This window comes from Polypterus senegalus, chromosome 4 (genome assembly GCF_016835505.1).
Source record: "Polypterus senegalus isolate Bchr_013 chromosome 4, ASM1683550v1, whole genome shotgun sequence".
Classification (NCBI taxonomy): Eukaryota; Metazoa; Chordata; class Cladistia; order Polypteriformes; family Polypteridae; genus Polypterus; species Polypterus senegalus.
Genome location: NC_053157.1, coordinates 110,220,396 through 110,242,648, shown reverse-complemented (window position 1 = coordinate 110,242,648; position 22,253 = coordinate 110,220,396). Strand labels below are relative to the sequence as shown.

Here is a 22,253-nt window from a genome sequence, read left to right as displayed (position 1 = left end):
CAAAATTTGAAACGGTTGAATGTTAGCCAGGATTTCATAATCCCAGAGAAAGCCTCAAGAATAAACTGAGTTAAAGACTTCCAAAAAGTAGAAGTTAGAAAGTAAGTTGTATGCTAAAATTATAATTTTTGTATTAGAACAGTACGTATAGTGGCAGATCGTACGCCTTAACAACCCTGGAGAAATGTGGGAAAGCTAAACAGGTATTCTGGAGAATGTTAGAAGCAACTACTTTAAACGACAGAACACATTTACATGCCTATATCTGACTGAAAGCTATTATGATGGTGCCAAAATACAGTGTGATCAGAGTGTTTGATTTGGATTACACTCTGATCCAGTTGAATGTGTTGATACTCTTGGAATGAAGAAAATTACAAGGAGAATTACTTTACTACAATTATGAAGTGCGTTTCATCATTTAATCTAGAGAGATTGGGAAGACTATTTTAACATTTTTTAGTTAAGTTATTTTGTAATTAAGTTATTAATTACTGCAGATTTGCAATTGAAAGCACAGACCAGCAGCAAGTATGCATTGAGGGGTGATCACTGAGGACACTGGTAGAATTATATAAGAATCAGTGTGTTTGCAAGCATCCAGATACAGAGGTCATTGATAGAAAGATACATATACATGTTTAATCAGGGATTGTATTTGCCATTTCTGAAATGGGGTTGCTTGCATTATTCACTGGTTTAAGTTATTTTAACATATTATAAAATGTTTACGAAAATATTAAAATGTTAAAAATTCTATTAAAACTCTAAAAGTTAGACCTAATATTTTACAAAGACATGTCATATCTGTACCACTGAGCAATGTGTCTGCATTGTGCTAAGTAGAGACATTGATATATTGAATAGTAATGACCAGAATGTCAGGAAAAATGACAGCAATTACAGGGAGAATAAAAATAGACTGAGAAAGAAAATAGTGTGCGAACTTTGGTGAAAACTTCAGAGAGGGAACAATATAGAATATAAATTTTATATTAGCGATTTTAGACACTAATAAATGTACCTATTGAAAAATATACATTTTGCTTTGACTTTGATTTCAAAGAATTCTAAAAGGAAATAACATTCATTTATAGTAGAAGTAAACTGAAGTTTTACAATGAAAGCAGACAGAATGGACAAGACCTTGCTTAATTGCAGTCAGACCATTTTGTGTTTCTGAAATAAAGTACAATTAGCATGGTTCTTAACATGACATATTACTGAGTCTCAGCTTGAATATTTTAGCTTTTCTATAACTGACTGTGTCTGGTTAATCAAGAGAGGTTTCAAAATATCTGTGTTGTGTTTCTGTCCTTTCAAAGTGCCTAGGTTTACTCTGCCTATTCTATATCGAGATTCATAACAGATGGACAGAAAAATAATATGCTTTACTTAATAAACACTTTTTTTAGCTTCTCTGATCATAGCTACTTTGAAGATTAGAAACTAAGCATTGTCTTTTTAGTCCTAGAGTGTAAGCATTTTTTAATAAGTCTTTTGCATGTTGTTTTAAATTTGTCATCATTTTATTTGTTTTACCATCTTTTAAGTTAGATTGTTTTTTGAGGTTTTTAACTTTTCAAGTTTTAATGTGTTTATGAAGATTTTATGCAGTATGAGTCAAAATGTTAATTTTACCTAGAAATACAGTAAGGGCTCTCTTGATTAGTGATGTTTCACAGTACCATTCAAGACATGTACTGTTTTGTCCATAGGGGGCAGGAACTGATGAACATGTTTTGATAGAAATACTTGCTTCAAGAACTGCAAAACAAATCAAAGAGATTGCTGCAACCTACAAAAAAGGTGAGAAGCACTTAAATACTTTGACAATATAGATAATTCAGTATATTACTGCATAATATCATTGAGCTGGTAAATGTTCCTCATCTTGGCTATGGAGGTTGAATAACATAAGTCATCACGTTTATATGTTTAAACTGCAATTTATTAATGGGTTGTTTGATAGTTTGATGAAATACAAGTTAACATGTTATGATTTTCAAGGAACATATTAGAAATGGATGAAATATTATAAATAAGATGTCCATGGTCTTTTTTTCTAGACCTAAGGAGATTCAAAAAGTATAACTATTGTAAAGTTACAGTGAACATATTGTAATTAGATTTGTTTACAGGTGCACCCTAGTTCTAGAACTAACTGGCATGAGCAATGAACAAATTAGAACCTTAATGTTGGCCTTAAGTAGCACCTAAAATGGTGTTGTGAAAAAGACAAATATATCACTAAACTAGCCAACTCGTGGTGTAGCATACGCCGCATAATTATTTATTGATGTGTGAACACCTCCTGAAAGACACAGTTGTCCAAACGGGGAGGGTTTGAGGATACAACTGTCAGTGAATGAAAACAGGTTTTGGCAGGTACAGGCATATCTTTTTGAAAGTCTGGCGCAGTGCCTTATTAATTGTCATTGCAAACGCCAATCTAACAGGAAATTGTTTGCGTGTAAAAGTAAAAAGTAAATTTGAATCTGATGGGGTCAGTAAAATCCGGGGAATAAGGAGTTTGTGAGGTAGCAGATGTGATAGTCTTACACTCCAGTACATTGCGGTGAATGCTGGTAACAGAAAGTCTAGTGCCATTACAGAGACGGATCTCCTCAACCATGTGCAAATCCATTCAACACAAACATTTGTCTGCAGCCATGCTGACGTCACCTTCCCACTATCCTCTTACTGAAAAACATTTACAAACGCATTTCACACCAGAAGTTCAATGCAACATTTGCTCAAAAACCTTCACGCTCCAGAAATATCTCAAAGCACATTTAAACAAACACTCCACACTCCGAATTATCATGTCCTAGCAAAGCATTATGGAAAGGGTTAGGAGTAAAAATAAAGAGTCAAGAGAGATGAATTACCTTAGCGATGTTTTCGTGGAGGACCCGGGCGCCGAATCTATTTGGATGCAGATGAAGAGGTCCCAGTTGTCTACAAACCTGATGTTTTGACTCTCGCAGAAGTCTTTCTGCCAGATGTTTAACGGCAACAGACAACTGTAATACTTGTTCGGTCTTCTAACAAGAGGTAGGGGACCCGAGATGAAGATTCTTGCATTTGGGGTCCTCTCCTTCGTGGCTTTAATTAGTGCTGAGAAGTCCGCCTTGAGAATCTCCGACTGTCAGTATCTTAACTCGTTTACCCCTGTGTGTATCACAATGGATCACACTGCCCTGTTCTTGTCTCTCGAAGACTGTTGGCGCTCGTCTCATAACATCTCGGACACGAGCACCGGGAAAACAAGAGATAAAAGATTTCTGATTAAGGCAAAAGATGTTTAGGTTTTGTACAATTGAATCTCCAATCACAAATACATCACCCAGGGTTGAAGGCAAACTGGGGGTGCAGAGATAGTTGAACCGGTTCTGGGTGGAGATGCTTTCCTGTGCCGATGGAGGTATTCTAGCCTTAAACCCCTGCCTGCATAGCTGAAACAGGCCACGTTCTTCATCATTGATGTTGTCACTCCGACAACGATGTGCGAGGGTAAAGCTCACTTGGCCTTGAAAGTGAGCGGCACAGTATGGAGTCGGTGTTACTAAACCGTAATTTGTTGTGACAATTTCAGATGTCTTTATCAGAAAACAGCAGTGTCAGATCGGGGGGAGTGTCAACGTTACTGAGAGAATAAAACTGAATAAAAAAAAAAAGCTAACCTTTACTAGTACCATAAATTTACAGAGTGTTACAGATTCAAATAAATCAAATGTCTGTTTTTATTCTATAATAGTAACAATTAGAGCAGCTCACTACTCGAAACAGTAAATCTAGGTAGTGCCCAGAATCGGACCCACAACCTCTTGATTTTGAGTCCGCAGTTCTTACCTCTGCATCACCCCAGCGGTCATATTAGCATTGTACCCTAACCCAATTTCTGTGTCTGCAGTTATATCCTTGAATAAAAGCGCACTTCTTTTGTTATACTTGTACCTTTTGTGAAAGTATTTATTTGATATTTGGACTTAATGTCTACATTTTGTCAATTATTACTAAAACAAGAAAAATCTGTTCAACAATTCCTGACTCTCATTTCCTGTCATCCTACATTTACATAGATTGTCGTAGACATGGAACACGCATGAAATGTATGTATTCCAAATGACGATATATTCTTTACCCTCTACAATTCCAGGCACCTCAGACTCATATAAACAGACTTGAGCTTCTTCTGTGCGACACTCAGTCTTTCATGTGCAGTGAAGTAAATAACATCCATCTCATTTTTCCATTATCAAGTTGAGACCCCAGAGAATCGAGGTGTTCCAAAATATAAAAAGCAAATAACTGCATTAAAACTAAACAGATACTTTATTTATTGGTTTCTGTCACTGGATTGCATTCAGCACACTATTTTATGATTGCCTATGCAAATATTGTCTTGAGTCAGGAGTCCCAAAAGCACAGAAGATCCAAAAATACTTTTAAATATTGCTGGAAGCTGGAGGGTTAGAAGAAACTTTATAAAATAAAATATTTATTTTAACAAAGGCTGTGTAATACAAGGACCTCCAAATATATAGGTGGAAGGAAGTTCCTGGCGGTGATTGGCAGGTGGCCCAGTCTCTTGGGGGATCACCCACAAAACACATGGGACATAACTAAGGCATTATTCAATTATAAATAACACAAATAATAATGAGCATAGTGAAAGAAACATTAATACAAATAAATGACACAAAATTAAATAAAACAAACAAACACCATTTTGAACTCAGCCAGGGGAAAATGCTGGCTAAAACATGAAAAATATGACCTATAAAGGACAGACGAACTGTTCACGACATTTGCTTCTTACCTTACACATGGTGCTGTTTGTACTATCACTGGCTCCCTGTGTCCCTAAACTAGGTGGAATTAAAATTTATCCTTCAGTAAATACAGGATTAAATGATTAATATATGCCTTTAACATCTGTTCAATTCTTGCCACTTGAATACACATTTAATGTGTGTTTAACCTCTCCCTCAATAGCTGTTACTGGATGATAAGAGCACAGGCATGTACCATGAGTCCATCCAAACAGGCACTATATTTGCATATTGGTGGGAGATAAAGAATACAATAATGCAGACATATAGCATACATAAGATATATAGAGCAGAGACAGAGAGAGTCATAATATAAAATATTTCAGCACCTCTTTGACATGTAATAACACAATGTGCTGTGCAAGAGAAAGAAGACACTTGGCTTTCACATCAATGCGAGCGAAATAGGTTTTGCAACTTGATTCCCAGTCATGAATGCATTTATTCCATTTTATGCTCAAACATTCCAGCTTGCTGTAAATGACAGGGTAATAATTGACTGCCTGAGCCATGATGTAGTAGATTGGCAGCACAATTTCACCATAGTGCAAAACTGTCACATTGTCACTCAATCTATTATATGATGGAACAACTGCATGAGCCAAGGTGGGCAAACAAGTTTGACGCAATCAGACTGAGCAGCCACAAAACTCAGTGATGTCAGAATCTTACAACTCAAAGATTACTAACGTTATTGCCAGGAACTCCTTAAAAATGTAATATTAGTTCCTAAATTCTTAAATACACAACAACGATTCTGTGTATTAATGAACATGTTAGTATCTCATTGGTCCAGCCAATTATGCACAGTCCACTTACAAAACATAGAACACTTATAAAGAACCTATCAGCTGACAGTAAAGTGTCAGCTGATAGATCGATAGATACTTTATGAGTAAAGAGTTAAAGAAAATGCAACAATTACTTCAGAGGGGTATAGCCATTTACATTAGCAGTGGCCAGATCAGCACAGTTGAATATAACAGCCTAAATCACACATGCATTTGATTTTTGTAATCCTTCAAAAGTCAACTAATTTTGTAAACCATGCAAAATTAAATACATAGTCTCTCCATTTGCAGTCTTTGTAACTTGCCGCTTGGTGGTATCCCTCAGTTGTCTTTGTCTTGCAGTTTTACTCACTTTTTGTGGACAGCCTGCTCAGGCTGGATTTACAGTGGTGCCATACTCTTTCCATTTCTTAATGATTAATTCAATGGGACTTGTTTCAATCCACTGACTTCTGCTTTTCAGTTACTTTTTCATGGAGTTGATTAGAGTGTTCTTTGTCCTTTATTATGTAGGTTAGGCCACAATAATGACTCACCACTAGTTGGACCTTCCAGATACAATCAATTGCAATCTTTTGACAGACATGTAGTCTCCATTTCACTAATTATTTGACTTCTGAAACCAGTTGGCTACACAGATGATGATTTACATGTGTCATATTAAAGGAGGTGAATACTTATGAATACTATTTTGCATTTTATATCTGTAATTAATTTAAACCACTTTGTAGAGATGTGTTTTACTTTGACATTAAAGAGTCTTTTTCTGTTGATTAGTGTAATATAGCCAAATTAAATCCACTGTTACTTAATGTTATAAAAAAATATTAAAACTTTCAAGGTGTGAATACTTTTTATAGTCGCTTTATTACTGTAAATGTAGTGTATTGATTTTTAATCACAAATTCGTGTCCAACAAAAGCACATTGTTTTTCTTTTAATTTTAATTATATACTAAAAATTACCTACATTTTAGAAAGCATCCATAAGCAACATTGCTTGCAGATATTAGCTCAGACCTTTAGTTTTGCCAAGAGCTGATGAGTCAATTTTGCTGACATTTAGCTGACATTCAGAAAGAGTATGGGCAGATTTATAACAGTGGACTTACTTGAGCTTCAGATGGAGCTGGTAGTCATCTTTGATGGCAGTTAAATCATCTGTACAGGTTTATTCTTTGAATTTTTTTTCTAGGTTATCTTCCTTATAGTTAAATATGTAATTAAATTGTATGAGCACTTTCAGCCATATGACTCTCCACAGAATTATTCCATAGTTTAAAAAGTCAGATGTATGCTACCTAAGACTGCTTTTGAAGCCTTTCAGTATCAGCATCTTTTTCAGAAACATGCTAATGATCTCCCACACATCAAAAAACTTTCCTGGAACATTTCCTTATTGTGTACAAATTTCTAAGATTCTCTAAATAATGACATACAGGTTTTTCCAAACTTCAGAGTCCCCTATGATCGCTAAGTTATATTTGTATTCACCATTCACTGAATTTCCCTTCCTGTTATGGCACAATTTATGATTCTCCTTATGCCTCAAAGTATAATTTTAGTTACGAAATTTCTTCATCTGTCTTAGGTTATCTGAACTTGGGTGCCAAATGCATTATTTTTTTATTTACTGTACTGCCAAAGCTTTACTCTTTTCTTGGATTCTTATTCTGTTTTAATTTTGATTCTATAATTTAAACTGTGAATGGGTTAACAATATTTATTATGAAATATATTGTACAAAATATGTGTGATATATTCCTCCAAAGTCACACTGTGGTACAGTGGTTTGAATCGATGACTCAGATTACTCAAACTTAATTTGAAAGCTGGCCTGGTAACTGTCTAATTGTATATGGAGTTTGCACCTTTCCTCTAATCTGGGTGAGCATTTTGTTGGATCCTCCAATTTTCCTTGTACATATGTTTATGTTGGATCAGTTGGTCACCTTAAATAGGCCCAGTGTGAGTGAACATGACTTGGAATAGTCTGACACTCTAGAGTTTGTTGCTTTCTTGCACCTAATGCTGCAATAAGTGTCTTAAGTCACTAAAATAATAGACGGGTTCAGGAAAAGATTGTATTCTTGTGTTTATACAATTAAAAATTCTGTGCAGTAAATTTTAAACATAAATATTCCCTCCTTGGTTTCAGATATATGCAGTAAATGCTGATTTTTATTTAAGTGTGAAGCACTTGTTGGCTTTGTTTAGTCTGTACAGTTTCATATAGCCATGTTTCTGAGATTGGCGGTGTAAGTATACAGTATTTTATAAATTTCTATACTATAGATTTCTGAACCTGGATATATTACAAACTCACTATTACTTGTTAAAAATTTTAGGGATGCACTAATATAGAAATGCTGACAATGATAATGTTTATGTACTTATCTCCCAATGCCAAAATACAAATTTATAAAAAACAGAAAATAATGGGACCACATCTCTTGATAAGGGTTTTAGAGATATTAACATTTATTTGTATATGTTTTCATTTTTGCAGACCATATGTAATCATTAAAACAAATAGTATCTGCTAATGACACATTTTGCTAAATACCTTTTCCTTATGAAGTTGCTTTGTATGCTTTAGCTTCAAAATCTGCAGAACACATTTTCTAATATTTTTTGTTGGAAAACCACAAGAAACTTTTAAAAGTTAAAACTGAAAAAGGTACAACATTACAGTGATAAATAAATAAAAACACTACCTAAGAATGTAAAAAAAAAAAACTTCAGGCCATTTGCAGTCATTAAAATGAATGGTCTATTGCTAAGCCATATTTGTCTAGCTTTTTTAATTCTTTGTTTTGCAGACAGTAGTTTTAAATTATACATAGCACTTGTCTCTTTCTTTTTGATGGAAAAGTTGTCTAGCCAAAATAGAGAAAATCCAATATTAAATAAATAATGAAAACAATTGTAACTTTTTTTGGAGGTGTATCATTCCATTTTTTTGGACAAGGGGAAGATTTTTCTTAACAAAGATAAGCATTTCCTTTCATTTTTGATTCTGTTTTTCTTCATTGACCACATTAGAAACTGTGCTGCACATTCACTCACTGTACACAGTAGTGCATAGGGCTGACAGAAACGTGTGTGCCACTCTGGCAATGGCAAGGCCCAGTATTACAGCGGAATTTCATTCTTTGGGATTGGCACTTTGGATGGAAATCTCTGCCTCTTCCAAATAATTAAACTTGCATACATATGCAGCATTATATTCAATTTCGTCTTATATATCTTTCATATCTGAAAGATAGTCCTGCTAGTTTGCTTATTACTAGGGCTGTCATTTTAACCAAAAACATTTATTAGAATCTTCAAATAAAAAATAAGTTACTGTGTATTTTCAAAAGCAGGTTTTAAAAATTCTGGGATCTACTTGTATACCTGTACGGTATGCACTGTTTTTATATATTTTTATTTTTATTATTGTGAGTCTTTAAAGCATGAAGTGCTTATAGGCCACACATTCTTGAATGACTCAGTAGAGCACCACTATTTTAACAAATGCAACACTGGAAAACATAGAATTCTTCCATCGCATACAAAGTACATCTGGTAGCATCGTCAAATGTAAGCAATTAGTCTGATGCGGTTTAAATTATTTTGGGCAATTATCTGGTAATACAGATGTTATTCTGCCATCATTGTGCATCCCTAGATAGTTTTAGCATTTACCTAAATTGTGTATATTTACAAAACGAATAGCAACAAGCTCACCAAGATTCCCAGCAAGAGAAGTAGCTAAAAATATTTAGTCAACAAGCAAAGTCGGAATTTACTCAGTGACAATGAAAAAAGGAGAAGCGCTATTAAGAGTAAAATTTGTCCTCATTTAATATATACAATTCATTTTTGAAATTTGCAACGCTGACAGTCATAAAAAGTAAGGAAACCCACTGTGAGAAGCATTGTTGATAGTTTTTAATGATTTTAATAAACAGTAGTTCATCTAGGGTGTCCAGATCATGTACCATGGTGTCGTGCTGTGCCTCTATTCATGTCCCCTCTCTTATCTTGTCTAAGGTTCTATTTATCTATTGCCCTGGTCGTCATCGTCTGCCTTATGCAACCTTCCTGGGAATATAAAATATAAAGGGGATAATCCAGAGATTTGTGGAGTGTAGCGATTTTAGAAACCATGAACATTACTTCAGAAACAGAGCCGTTTCTCATTACCATAAGAGCGGGAAGGTGACTCATCTGAAAGTACGGCAGTGGATCATTCATCCATTTTCTAAACTCCCTTCATCTTGAACAGGTTTGAATACAAGTTGGAGCCAATCCCAGCAAACATAGTGTGCAAGGCAAAAACGGGATTATTCATTGCTAAGTAAACATTCCTGATTTCGTGCTTTTCTTTCACTCAGTATTTGTGTGTGGGACTGTCGTATGCATACAAATTGTGCCTTTACTAAAATGTCAGAAACGGATAAATAACCTGTATAGTAGAAATCTTGCATTGATGAAGATAACACATTATATCTTGTTTATCTAGTTAGTGGACTGTAGGAAATAAGAAAATGTGAAACATATATTGTATGGAGAAGTTTTGAACCATTTAAAATTCACAAATGTGTAATCCATCTATATTCGGAAAAAATATTAAAATAGACCAAATAACAACACTTTATATGCTGGAACATTATACATTTTGTCAATAAACAAATATTAAATGAATATGCTTTTCTCTATGGAAAATCAAATGCTACCCTTTATGTATTTCATAAAGCTTGCATTTTTTCCAATAATATGTCCAGTGGCAGTCTTTAATGGTAAATGACAGACTTATACTTTTTAAAATCTTGCAATTTTTCCTAGAATATGGTTGTGTTCTTGAAGATGACATTGAGGGAGACACATCTGGTCACTTCAAGAGACTCTTAGTTATTCTGATGCAGGTAATAATTTTCTTGTGTAAAATATATGTGCATAAAATACATTGATGAAGTATAGCTTTGGTTACAATGCACTTTGTTGCTTTCAGGCAAGCAGAGAGGAAGGAATTAATGCTGGATGTATTGATGAAGATGCTCAGGTAAATTCTGAATAAATAGCATACCAAAAATAGTAAATGAGAATAAATCATTACGCACTTACATGACAAATATGCAAGTACTCGAGAAAAAACTAAATTTGCAGGGTTTCAGAAAATACTGTTCATGAAAAATGACGTACTGTTGATAAATGAACCAATCATTCCATATTTGGCTGCATGTATTATGAAGGGTTCCGTGGCTGGCATTAGTGTTTTAGGGACAGGGAATTGAATTTCACAAAGAGAGACAAATAAAACTCCTGTGTGCATCCAGGTGTGTCTGTGTGTCTTATGGTGAAGTCTGCACGCGCTGGGCCACTTGGCACGTGTTCAGTCTCTTCCTGTGCATTCCCTGTGTGTGCAGAAAGAGAGAGACACACACAGGTGCGTGCGCGCAGAGACAGACAGACAGACAGACACGCAGACCCGCCCGAGAGACAGACACGCACGCAATAATTATGTATATATAATAATATATGTATGAAATCTACTGGTATACAGTGATAAATGTGTTTGGCTCATCAACACCAAAGAATTAGTGATGTAGTTATATATGCTAGTGTATGAAGAATGGTTTATATCAAAGAAAACAAAGCAATTATGTTTATAAATATGCATCAAGAAATGGGCTTCTGTTGATAGAGTTCTAATATGTTGAGAATACTGGTAAATTATTTATTTCAAGCTTAAGGTTAAAAACTTCGAGCAACATCATATTGAAATACAGTGTATCGTTATGCCTTTGTGAAGTTATGTGAGATGTGAAAAATTAGATGCATTAGTGTTGATATCAGTGTTAAACTGTAAATGCATTTTATTGCAGGTTCTGTTTGAAGCTGGAGAAAAAAAATATGGGACAGATGAAGATAAATTCATTACTATTCTTGGCAACCGAAGTGCAGAACATCTAAGAAAAGGTGTGTTCAGATAGTTAACGTAGTTACTAAAATTTTAGGTAAGTAATTTAATGTTAACACCTCCTCAATAATTTAACAACCTCCTTCATGAAATGTTCCATTTTCTTTACTTCTCCATACTTTTCATTCATTTATTTTCATTTTTTGCAGTGTTTACAGTGTCTGAATGATTATGCTATGTACATGTGTATCTACTGTATATGCATCTTTATTTAAATATATCTGTGTATATAATATATATTTATATAAATTCATGTAATTTTAGCATTTTTCAGTGGTACTTTCAATTCTTGTATTTGATAAGTTCATTATGCATATTGCATAATGAATTTGAACCAGCCTATTTTGAGAATTGTATATAGAAACGAGTCAGTGTTTGGAGTTTTTTCTAATTTATTTGTTTAACTTATATAAACTCCTATGAAGAAGTAAAATATGGCAATGTATTGGTTTTACACAGCATTGCACTGTAAGTATATATTATGTTCACTTATAAATTGAAAAACTGTGAACATCATGTGTTTTGTTCATTAAGGATCCATTTTGTTAATAATGTGTTCTTAATTTGAAAATTAGTAACAGCCACTGTAAAATGCATGAAATAATGCAGAATATTAAAGAGATTATTTTTCCTAATACTGTTATGTTCTGCATTTCATTCACTTACATTTTACCAATTTTGTATTTGTGTGCAGTTTTTGATCAATACATGAAGATTTCAGGGTATGAAATTGAAGAAAGCATTACTAGGGAAACTTCAGGAAGTTTAAAGAATCTACTTTTGGCTGTTGGTAAGCTAATAAGTTAAAACTTAATTTGTGTTTGATTTAGTTTTTTGCTCACACTTGTGTCTCAGTAAACATAGTTTGCAAACACAGTTATAAAAGAAAGCACCATGATCTAGTAAAAAATAGTATATCCTGTGTTCTGATTTAAATGTTGTTTGAGTTTCTTTCCTCCTGAATCTGCTGTTTCACATGTTAATTCTTAATTGTTTTGTTCTGTCCTTTTTGCTAGTCAGACTTCTTACCAGCTAACTGATGACTCAGTGAGTTCCTACAATATCATGAAACCATATTACATTGCCACATGATGGTAGTTTCAGTCAGAGCTGTAGTCTTTCCTGAGCATCTGAGGAAATCCTCTTCTCAGTCCAATGCAAATAAACACTAGTACCACAGGGCATGAAGTGTGGAAATCCCTTTTTACTGACTTCTCAGTAACTGCACAGTTAAAGTAACAGGGCCCCTAAACATATTCCTTTAATTATAATTTTTTTTTTTCCCCCAGTTCTCTTAAACTTACAATGCTCTAGATTTTCATTACCTCCTTGGCTGGCTAAATTCTCACTATATATATATATTTATATATATATATATATATATATATATATAATATATATAAATTATATATATAGTAAGTATGAATAAAAATTAGGCAGCATTGAGTCATTTAGAAGAAATACTGTACATGTTGAACATTTTATGAAATCGCAGTTGCTTAAAATATTACCGGTTTGTCAACATGGAAATAAACAATGTTTCCAGCAATTTATGCTGATATTAATGAAAAACGAGCATGGTTTTGATAATTATTTTTTATGCATTGTAAATTAATGTTAGTTAGTTATTGTCCTACCAGTCAGTCTTTTTCCTGAACAGGGTTGCAGGGGTCTTCTTGAGCCTATCCCACTTAACATAGGGCACAAGACAGGATGCTAGTCCATCACAGGGTGATGACCATCACAGGGTGATGACACACACTCTCCAACCACACACTGGGGCCAATTCAGGATCACAAATTCATCTGACCTGCATTACTTTAGACTGTGGGAGGAAACCTGTGCAACCAGAGGAAATCCACACAGACATGGGCAGTCCGGGAACATGCAAACTCTTGTAAATTAATGTGATTAAGATAAACGATTTAGTTTATAATTTTCATAATATTTGAAAAGGATTGAAGCATTATGTTAACTTACTGATTATTTTGTTTTAGTCAAGTGTGCCCGAAGTGTACCTGCATATTTTGCCGAAAGTCTATATTATTCCATGAAGGTATGTAGCTGCTAACTTTCCATCTTTAATTATATCTCACATATTATAAGGAAAGTCAGTATTATTTGATTTGGTACTACTGTGTATGAAGTAATTATTTATTAACATATATATGTGTGTGTGTATATAAACTGCTCAAAAAATTAAAGGAACACTTTGAAAACACATCATATTTCAATGGGAAAAAGAAATCCTCCTGGATATCTATACTGATATAGACTGGGTAATGTGTTAGGAACGAAAGGATGCCACATCGCTTGATGGAAATGAAAATGATCAACCTACAGAGCCCTGAATTCAAAGACGCCCAAAAATCAGAGTGAAAAATTATGTAGCAGGCTAGTCCATTTTGCCAAAATTTAATTGCAGCAACTCAAAATTGTACGCAGCACTTTGTATGGCCCCTGTGTTCTTGTATACATGCCTGACAACATCGGTGCATGCTTCTAATGAGATGACAGATGGTGTTGTGGGGGATCTCCTCCCAGATCTGGACCAGGGCATCACTGAGTTCCTGGACAGTCTTAGGTGCAACCTGGTGGCATTGGATGGACCAAAACATAATGTCCCAGAGGTGTTCTATTGGATTTAGGTCAGGAAAGTGTGGTGGCCAGTCAATGGTATCAATTCCTTCATCCTCCAGGAACTGCCTGCATACTCTCACCACATGAGGCCAGGATTTGTCGTGCACCAGGAGCCACTATACCAGCATAGGGTCTGACAATGGGTCCAAGGATTTCATCCTGATACCTAATGGCAGCCAAGGTGCCTTTGTCAAGCCTGTAGCGGTCTGTGTGACCCTCCATGGATATGCCTCCCCAGACAATCATTAACCCACCACCAAACTGCTCATGCTGAATGATGTTATAGGCAGCATAATGTTCTCCATGGCTTCTCCAGACCCTTTCACTTCTGTCACATGCTCAGGGTGAACCTGCTCTCATCTGTAAAAGCACAGGGCACCAGTGGTGCATCTGCCAATTCTGGTATTCTATGGCGAATGCCAATCGAGCTGCATGCTGCTGGGCAGTGAGCTCAGGGCCCATTAGAGGACATGGGGCCCTTGGGTCACCCTCATGAAGTCTTTCTGGTTGTTTGGTCAGAGACATTCACACCAGTGGCCTGCTGGAGGTCATTTTGTAGGGCTCTGGCAGTGCTCATCCTGTTCCTCCTGCCCAAAGGAGCAGATACTGGTCCTGCTGATGGGTTATGGACCTTCTATGGCCCTCTCCAGCTCTCCTAGAGTAACTGCTTGTCTCCTAGAATCTCCTCCATGCCCTTGAGACTGTGTAGGAGACACAGCAAACCTTCTGGCAATGACACGTATTGATGTGCCATCCTGGAGAAGTTGGACTACCTGTGCAACCTCTGTAGGGTCCAGGTATCACCTCATGCTACCAGTAGTGACACTGACTGTAGCCAAATGCAAAACTAGTGAAGAAACAGTCAGAAAAGATGAGGAGGGAAAATGTCAGTGGCCTCCACCTGTTAAACCATTCCTGTTTTGGGGTCATCTCATTGTTGCCCTCTAGTGCATCTGTTGTTAATTTCATTAACACCACAGCAGCTGAAACTGATTAACAACCCCCTCTGCTACTTAACTGACCAGATTAATATCCCATAAGTTTCATTGACTTTATGCTATACTCTGATTAAAAAGTGTTTCTTTAATTCTTTTGAGCAGTGTGTGTGTGTGTGTATATATATATATATATCTATATCTATATCTCCTCTTTGCAGAGAGAGAGAGACACACACACATACACAGCGCGCGTGCATTATTGCAATGTTACTTTTCTTAGTTGTTAATTAATTACAGATTTTTCAAATGTTCATTTTTTCCCTGTGCTTAAAACTCATTAAAGTGTTTTTAGCGAGGGTTCAGAGTGCTTTAGCGCAAACTCTTGCAGTGTTACTTTTCTGTGTTGTTCAAGGTTTTTCAGTGTTATTCAATGTTTTTACATTTAGTTTACTATTACACTGTGTATTCTATGGTATGATTAACTATATTTGCGCTTAAAAACTTAAAAAAAAAATATATTTACATACAGTTCGACGGTCTGAATGGATTAATTGTATTTACATACAATCCTATGAGGGAAATTGCTTCGGTTCACGACCAAATCGGGTTTTGACCAGGGTTTTGCAACGAATTATGGTCGTGAACCGAGGTTCCACTGTATTACTGTCACAGAAAATTACAGTGGCATTTTACGGAAATACAAACCAGTATTACTGTGAGAGAAAATTAAAAGCACACAATACAGGGACGCATATTACAGCCACATACAAGGTCCCTTGCCATTTAATATAGACTGTTCCTGCTAATGTTTCTGCACTACTGTTCTACCGCCCGCTACTGTAACGGGCTTAATGTCTAGTATATAAATATAATGTGACTATGTATGTACAGTGCATCTGGAAAGTATTTACAGCGCATCACTTTTCCACATTTTCTTATGTTACAGCCTTATTCCAAAATGGATTAAATTAATTTTTTCCTCAGAATTCTACACACAACACCCCATAATGACAACGTGGAAAAAGTTTACTTGAGGTTTTTGCAAATGTATTAATAAATAAACTGAGAAATCACACGTACATAAGTATTCACAGCCTTTGCCATGAAGCTCAAAATTGAGCTCAGGTGCATCCTGTTTCCCCTGATCATCCTTGAGATGTTTCTGCAGCTTAATTGATAGATAGATAGATAGATAGAGTCCACCTGTGGTAAATTCAGTTGATTGGTCATGATTTGAAAAGGCACACGCCTGTCTATATAAGGTCCCACAGTTGACAGTTCATGTCAGAGCACAAACCAAGCACGAAGTCAAAGGAATTGTCTCGAGGCACAAATCTGGGGAAGGTTACAGAAACATTTCTGCTGCTTTGAAGGTCCCAATGAGCACAGTGGCTTCCATCATCCGTAAGTGGAAGAAGTTTGAAACCACCAGGACTCTTTCTAGAGCTGGCCGGCCATTTAAATTGAGTGATCGGGGAGAAGGGCCTTAGTCAGGAGATGACTAAGAACCCGATGGTCACTCTGTCAGAGCTCCAGAGGTCCTCTCTGGAGAGAGGAGAACCTTCCAGAATGACAACCATCTCTGCAGAAATCCACCAATCAGGCCTGTATGGTAGAGTGGCCAGACGGAAGCCACTCCTTAGTAAAAGGCACATGGCAGTCCGCCTGGATTTTGCCAAAAGGCACCTGAAGGATTCTCAGACCATGAGAAACAAAATTCTCTGGTCGGATGAGACAAAGATTGAACTCTTTGGTGTAAATGCCAGGCATCACGCTTGGAGGAAACCAGGCACCGCTCATCACCAGGCTAATACCATCCCTACAGTGAAGCATGGTGGTGGCTGCAACATGCTGTGGGGATGATTTCCAGCGGCAAGAACTGAGAGTCTACTCAGGATAAAGGGAAAGATGACTGCAGCAATGTACAGAGACATCCTGGATGACAACCTGGTCCAGATCGCTCTTGACCTCAGACTGGGGCGACGGTTCATCTTTCAGCAGAACAACGACCCTAAGCACACAGCCACGATATCAAAGGAGTGGCTTCAGGACAACTCTGTGAATGTCCTTGAGTGGCCCAGCCAGAGCCCAGACTTGAATCCGATTAAACATCTCTGAGAGATCTTAAAATGGCTGTGCACCGACGCTTCCCATCCAACCTGATGGAGCCTGAGAGGTGCTGCAAAGAGGAATGGGCTAAACTGGCCAAAGATAGGTGTGCCAAGCTTGTGGCATCATATTCACAAAGACTTAAGGCTGTAATTTCTGCCAGGTGCAAGGTGCATCAACAAAGTATTGAGCAAAGGCTGTGAATACTTATGTACGTGTGATTTCTCAGTTTTTTATTTTAAGAATTTTGCAAAAATCTCAAGTAAACTTTTTCCACGTTGTCATTATGGGGTGTTGTGTGTAGAATTCTGAGGAAAAAATTAATTTAATCCATTTTGGAATAAGGCTGTAACATAACAAAATGTGGAAAAAGTGATGCGCTGTGAATACTTTCCGGATGCTGTGTGTGTGTGTGGATATATATATAGAGAGATAGAGATCTAGATACAGACAAATGTCTGATTATAATACAAAAAAGTAAAGTTGCACCACCTCTTGTATTTTCTTGTTTTGTCTTTCCCGAAATTGAACAAAGTAATAGTCTTTATATTTGATAACTAATAAGTAATTTTGCATGTGCCTTAGTCTTCAAAATCATTTTTATTTTCAATGGCAGAGTTTAAGGAACAAGCATTCCAAGTATTATTGTACAAAGAATAATATTGATGTGTGTGTGTGTGTGTATGTATAATTTTCATACAGTGCCTCTAAAATTATTTAGGACGAAGACACATTTTTCCTTGATTTACCCCTCATCTTCACAGTGTAAAATTACCAATCAAACAATTCAGATATGATTAAAGTGCATATTGCAAACTTTAAGAGTATTTGTATATACTTAGGTATGTATGCAATTTTGTCTCATAGCATTTTCTTTATAAAATTGCTGACTTTTGATAAAGTGCAATAAAGGAATGTTAAACATCTATGTTTTTGTTTGTATATCCTTTTTTTGTGTGTGAAATGTTATGTACTCTGGCAGACCTCATACTGTTGGTATTCCGTTTTTGTTTTCAGGGTGCTGGCACAGATGATAAGACTTTGATTAGGATCATGGTATCTAGAAGTGAAGTTGATATGCTGGACATTCGAGCACAGTTCAGAAGAATGTTTGCAACCTCTCTGCATTCTATGATTAATGTAAAGTATTGAAACTATAATCTTTTAAGAAGGGGGGCAAAAAATTATACATGTAATGGTGAAGAAAACAGTAGAGCATGGAATTGTTCATATGGATCATGTGGTATAGCGAGCCTGGGGCTCAGAATATAGTGGCAGATTTTGAATTAATAAATAATAGAAGCACTCACACTGGGGAGTGAAACAGGTTCAAGCGATCTGCAGAGAAGACAGCTCATCTTCAGGTTCATGCAAGGCAGTCGGCTGATTATGCGTTGCCTTACTGGCTGGGACGTGCAGTTAGTCTGTCTCATTATCAACCCGGGGCAGCAATCAAGCAATCGCACTTACAACCACTCCCCAGCATATAAAAGGGGAGCGCAAGGGATAGGAAGGAAAAAGAGATGAGAACAGAGCAGATAAGGCAATAAGAGCAATAAGGCGAGAGAGAGAGAGAGAGAGAGAGCCTGTGCAGGTGTGAGAGAGAGTGAACTAGGAGGCAGGCAGCTGTGAGGAGCACCCCTTCATGAAGCGGGTGGATCCTTGCAGCTGAGCAACTTAGGGTGCTGGAGTATCCAGGTGGTGCTGGGGGCTAGCGGCAGAAGTCTGGGAAGGCAGCGGTGTCGCCAAAGCGGATGCAAGGTCCGGTCAGGACATGCTGAGAAGAAGGCAGTTTTCAAGGTGTGCACTCAGGCTTACATTTTTAAGGAGTGTTTCCTGCCATGTTTCAGTCTCATTTTAAGTGGTTACTGATGGGATTATTTTTAACCTCCACAACATTTTTTTTTATGGATTATTTATTTACTGAATATTTTATACTGCACTTTGGACACCCTCTGGATTTGTTTGGTTTTTAATAAAAGCACTGAGCAATGTTTCACCTTACCCTTGCTTTATGTGGTTGGTGTCCTCATTTGCCGAGCTCACCTCTCAGAAACCTTATTGGGGGTGGCAGGTTCAAGAGGCTTCTGGTGGAACCTGGTACCATGGGGCCGACCCACACCATCACAGATCAGTCTTGCTTCTAATTAATTAATCATTTAACTGCCCATTTTAGTTTTATTTTGTGTTCAGAAAAATTTACTAGTATGATTTTTATGTATAAAAGAAATTCAGAAATACAGTATTTAGTATTAATTGGCTGACTACTTTATCCATGGCAACTTGCAACACTGAGAGAAACAATTGTTCATATCTTTATATATAATACGCTACCGTGTCTGTCTGTCTGTCAAGGATTTTAAATCACATGTACCTCGCAAACCGTTTGAACTACAGTATTGACCTGAAATTTGGTACACATATACTAAGTGATGTCTGCTATCCGCTTTCAGGGTGATGATTGACCTCCAAGGTTATTCCTCTTTTTACTTTTATTTTATTTTATTGTAGAATCAACTCTCGGCACCGGCCAGCAGGGCTGCCGTGAGGCACCGTTCTCATCCCTACCACCTTCTCCGTCACTTCCCCTACCTCTTCATATCTTAAATCATTCTTGAGGCAGATTGAAGACTTATGCAGAAGTAATTGCAACACAATCACTGACTTAATCAGTTTTAACGCAAAAAGATGCCGACGAAAGAAGAGAAGAAGTGGGCCGCTAGGGTGAAGAAAAGAAGAGCTGCTCAGGAAGCAGCAACCTCTGAGCAAACGAATACTAAACATACAGAGAAAGAATATGAAAACTATGAACGCTCAAGTCAAGTGTATTCCATGCAGTGCGCTGTTACTGGTACAGTCATATGAAAATGTTTGGGGAACCCCTCTTAATTCTTTTGATTTTTGTTTATCATTGGCTGAGCTTTGAAAGTAGCAATTTCTTTTTTATATATGTCATGCCTTATGGAAACAGTAGTATTTCAGCAGTGACATTAAGTTTATTGGATTAACAGAAAATATGCAATATGAATCGTAACAAAATTAGACAGGTGCATAAATGTGGGCACCCCCAACAGAGATATTACATCAATACTTAGTTGAGCCTCCTTTTGCAAATATAACAGCCCCATGATGCCTCCTATAGCCTTTGATGAGTGTGGATTCTGGAAGGAGGTATTTTTGACCATTCTTCCATACAAAATCTCTCCAGTTAAATTTGATGGCTGCTGAGCATGGACAGCCTTCTTCAAATCATCCCATAGATTTTCGATGATATTCAAGTCAAGTGGACTGTGACGGCCATTCCAGAACATTGTACTTTTTCCCTCAGCATGAATGCCTTTGTAGATTTCTAACTGTGTTTTGGGTCATAGTCTTGTTGGAATATCCAACCCCTGTGTAACTTCAACTTTGTGATTGATGCTTAAACATTATCCTGAAGAATTTGTTGATATTGGGTTGAATTCATCCAACTCTCGACTTTAACAAGGGCCCCAGTCCCTGAACTAGCCACACAGCCCCACAGTATGATGGAACCTCCACCAAATTTGACAGTAGGTAGCTGGTGTTTTTCTTGGAATGCGGTGTTCTTCTTCCGCTATGCAAAGCTCTTTTTCTTATGACCAGATAACTCAATTTTTGTCTCATCAGTCCAAAGCACTTTGTTCCAGAATGAATCTGGCTTGTCTAAATGAGCATTTGCATACAACAAGCGACTTTTTTTCTGGTGTGAGTGCAGAAAGGGCTTCTTGCTCATCACCCTGCCATACATATATTCTTTGTGCAAATTGCGCTGCATTTTAGAACGATGTACAGATACACCATCTACAGCAGGAATATAATAAATGAAAATTAAGCATTTAAAGGTTTGAAATAAAATACACATTTCAGAATTTCTTTTAAATATAAATATTATACAAGGGCACTTTTCTTAATGCAAAAATTAGATGAAGAAAGGCCAGTTAATCAAACACCAAGACCAATTAGTCAAAAGATTGATTCATTGATATGTGCAACTGTTTGAAATAAAAACTCACTTCCAGAACTGAACTTATGAATCACTGCAGTGGAGTAGTTTAAGTATTGCGTTGGCAGTATCATTATTGTTTCACCAAACTCTATATATACTGAAGTCATTATGTCTTTGTTGTGTTTGTATGTTTTTCAGATTATGATTTTTACTCTGTTAATTTGAGTTGTGTTCCTTCCATTAATATATTTTTCCTCTCATACAGAATGATACTTCTGGAGACTACCGCAAGACTCTTCTTCTACTTTGTGGAGGTGATGACCATTAATGTTAACTTGAATTTAAGTCAATGAACCAAAGCTTCCTATGATATGTTGTATTCTAAACTGTTTATCAATAAGGACCAAACTTTGAACAGAAACAGTGCTTTGTCTTGGTTTCAAATCATGTATGATACATAAAATTAATGAAGTAAAGATAATTTTAGTTTCAGGTGTATCAACTGAAACATTTTATCATTGTTACAACTTGAAAAATCTTAATGACACATGTGAAGTACTTTATTGTTGAGTTTATAGTACCTACATATTCATTTAATTTCACAGTAGTTACATTTTCTTCAAGTTTTGAATGTTTCAAAAGCCAGTTTTCTCAAATAAGAAGAGGTTTTAGTTACTTTTTAAAAATAAAAATCTCTGCTTAAGAAAATAAAAATAAAATGCAAATCAAATAAATGTGTGTAATTCTTTTACTTGTAAACATATTGTGGTCAGCTCTCTTCATTTGTTTAGATTCTGTATTAGAGACAAACATGATCATGACCCACTCTTAATGATTTTTCATGATTTCCTTATGATCTTGTAAACAGGTTTGGTGCAATTCTAGCTGAATGGTTTTGCCCAGTACATACTAACCACATGTTTACCAAAATATTTACCGTATGAGATAGAAGCTTTTGGTTTTCAGTTATCTACAGATAGCAGGTTAATGACTTAAGAGCTCA

The 22,253-nt window shown here is 36.3% G+C and overlaps 1 protein-coding gene across 3 annotated transcripts in view; it reads left to right on the top strand.

The window, feature by feature from the left end:
- The window catches only part of anxa5b (annexin A5b), a 43,982-nt gene extending 22,002 nt beyond the window's left edge, over positions 1 to 21,980 (top strand). For all 3 annotated transcript variants that reach the window (XM_039751144.1, XM_039751142.1, XM_039751143.1), the window contains 8 exons: positions 1,719 to 1,809; positions 10,462 to 10,541; positions 10,628 to 10,678; positions 11,502 to 11,595; positions 12,291 to 12,386; positions 13,594 to 13,652; positions 18,301 to 18,423; positions 21,516 to 21,980. In XM_039751144.1, the coding sequence (XP_039607078.1) occupies positions 1,719 to 1,809; positions 10,462 to 10,541; positions 10,628 to 10,678; positions 11,502 to 11,595; positions 12,291 to 12,386; positions 13,594 to 13,652; positions 18,301 to 18,423; positions 21,516 to 21,578 (657 nt within the window). In that variant the 3' untranslated portion in view covers positions 21,579 to 21,980. The remainder of the gene's footprint in view (positions 1 to 1,718; positions 1,810 to 10,461; positions 10,542 to 10,627; positions 10,679 to 11,501; positions 11,596 to 12,290; positions 12,387 to 13,593; positions 13,653 to 18,300; positions 18,424 to 21,515) is intronic.
- Positions 21,981 to 22,253: the final 273 nt, after the last annotated feature.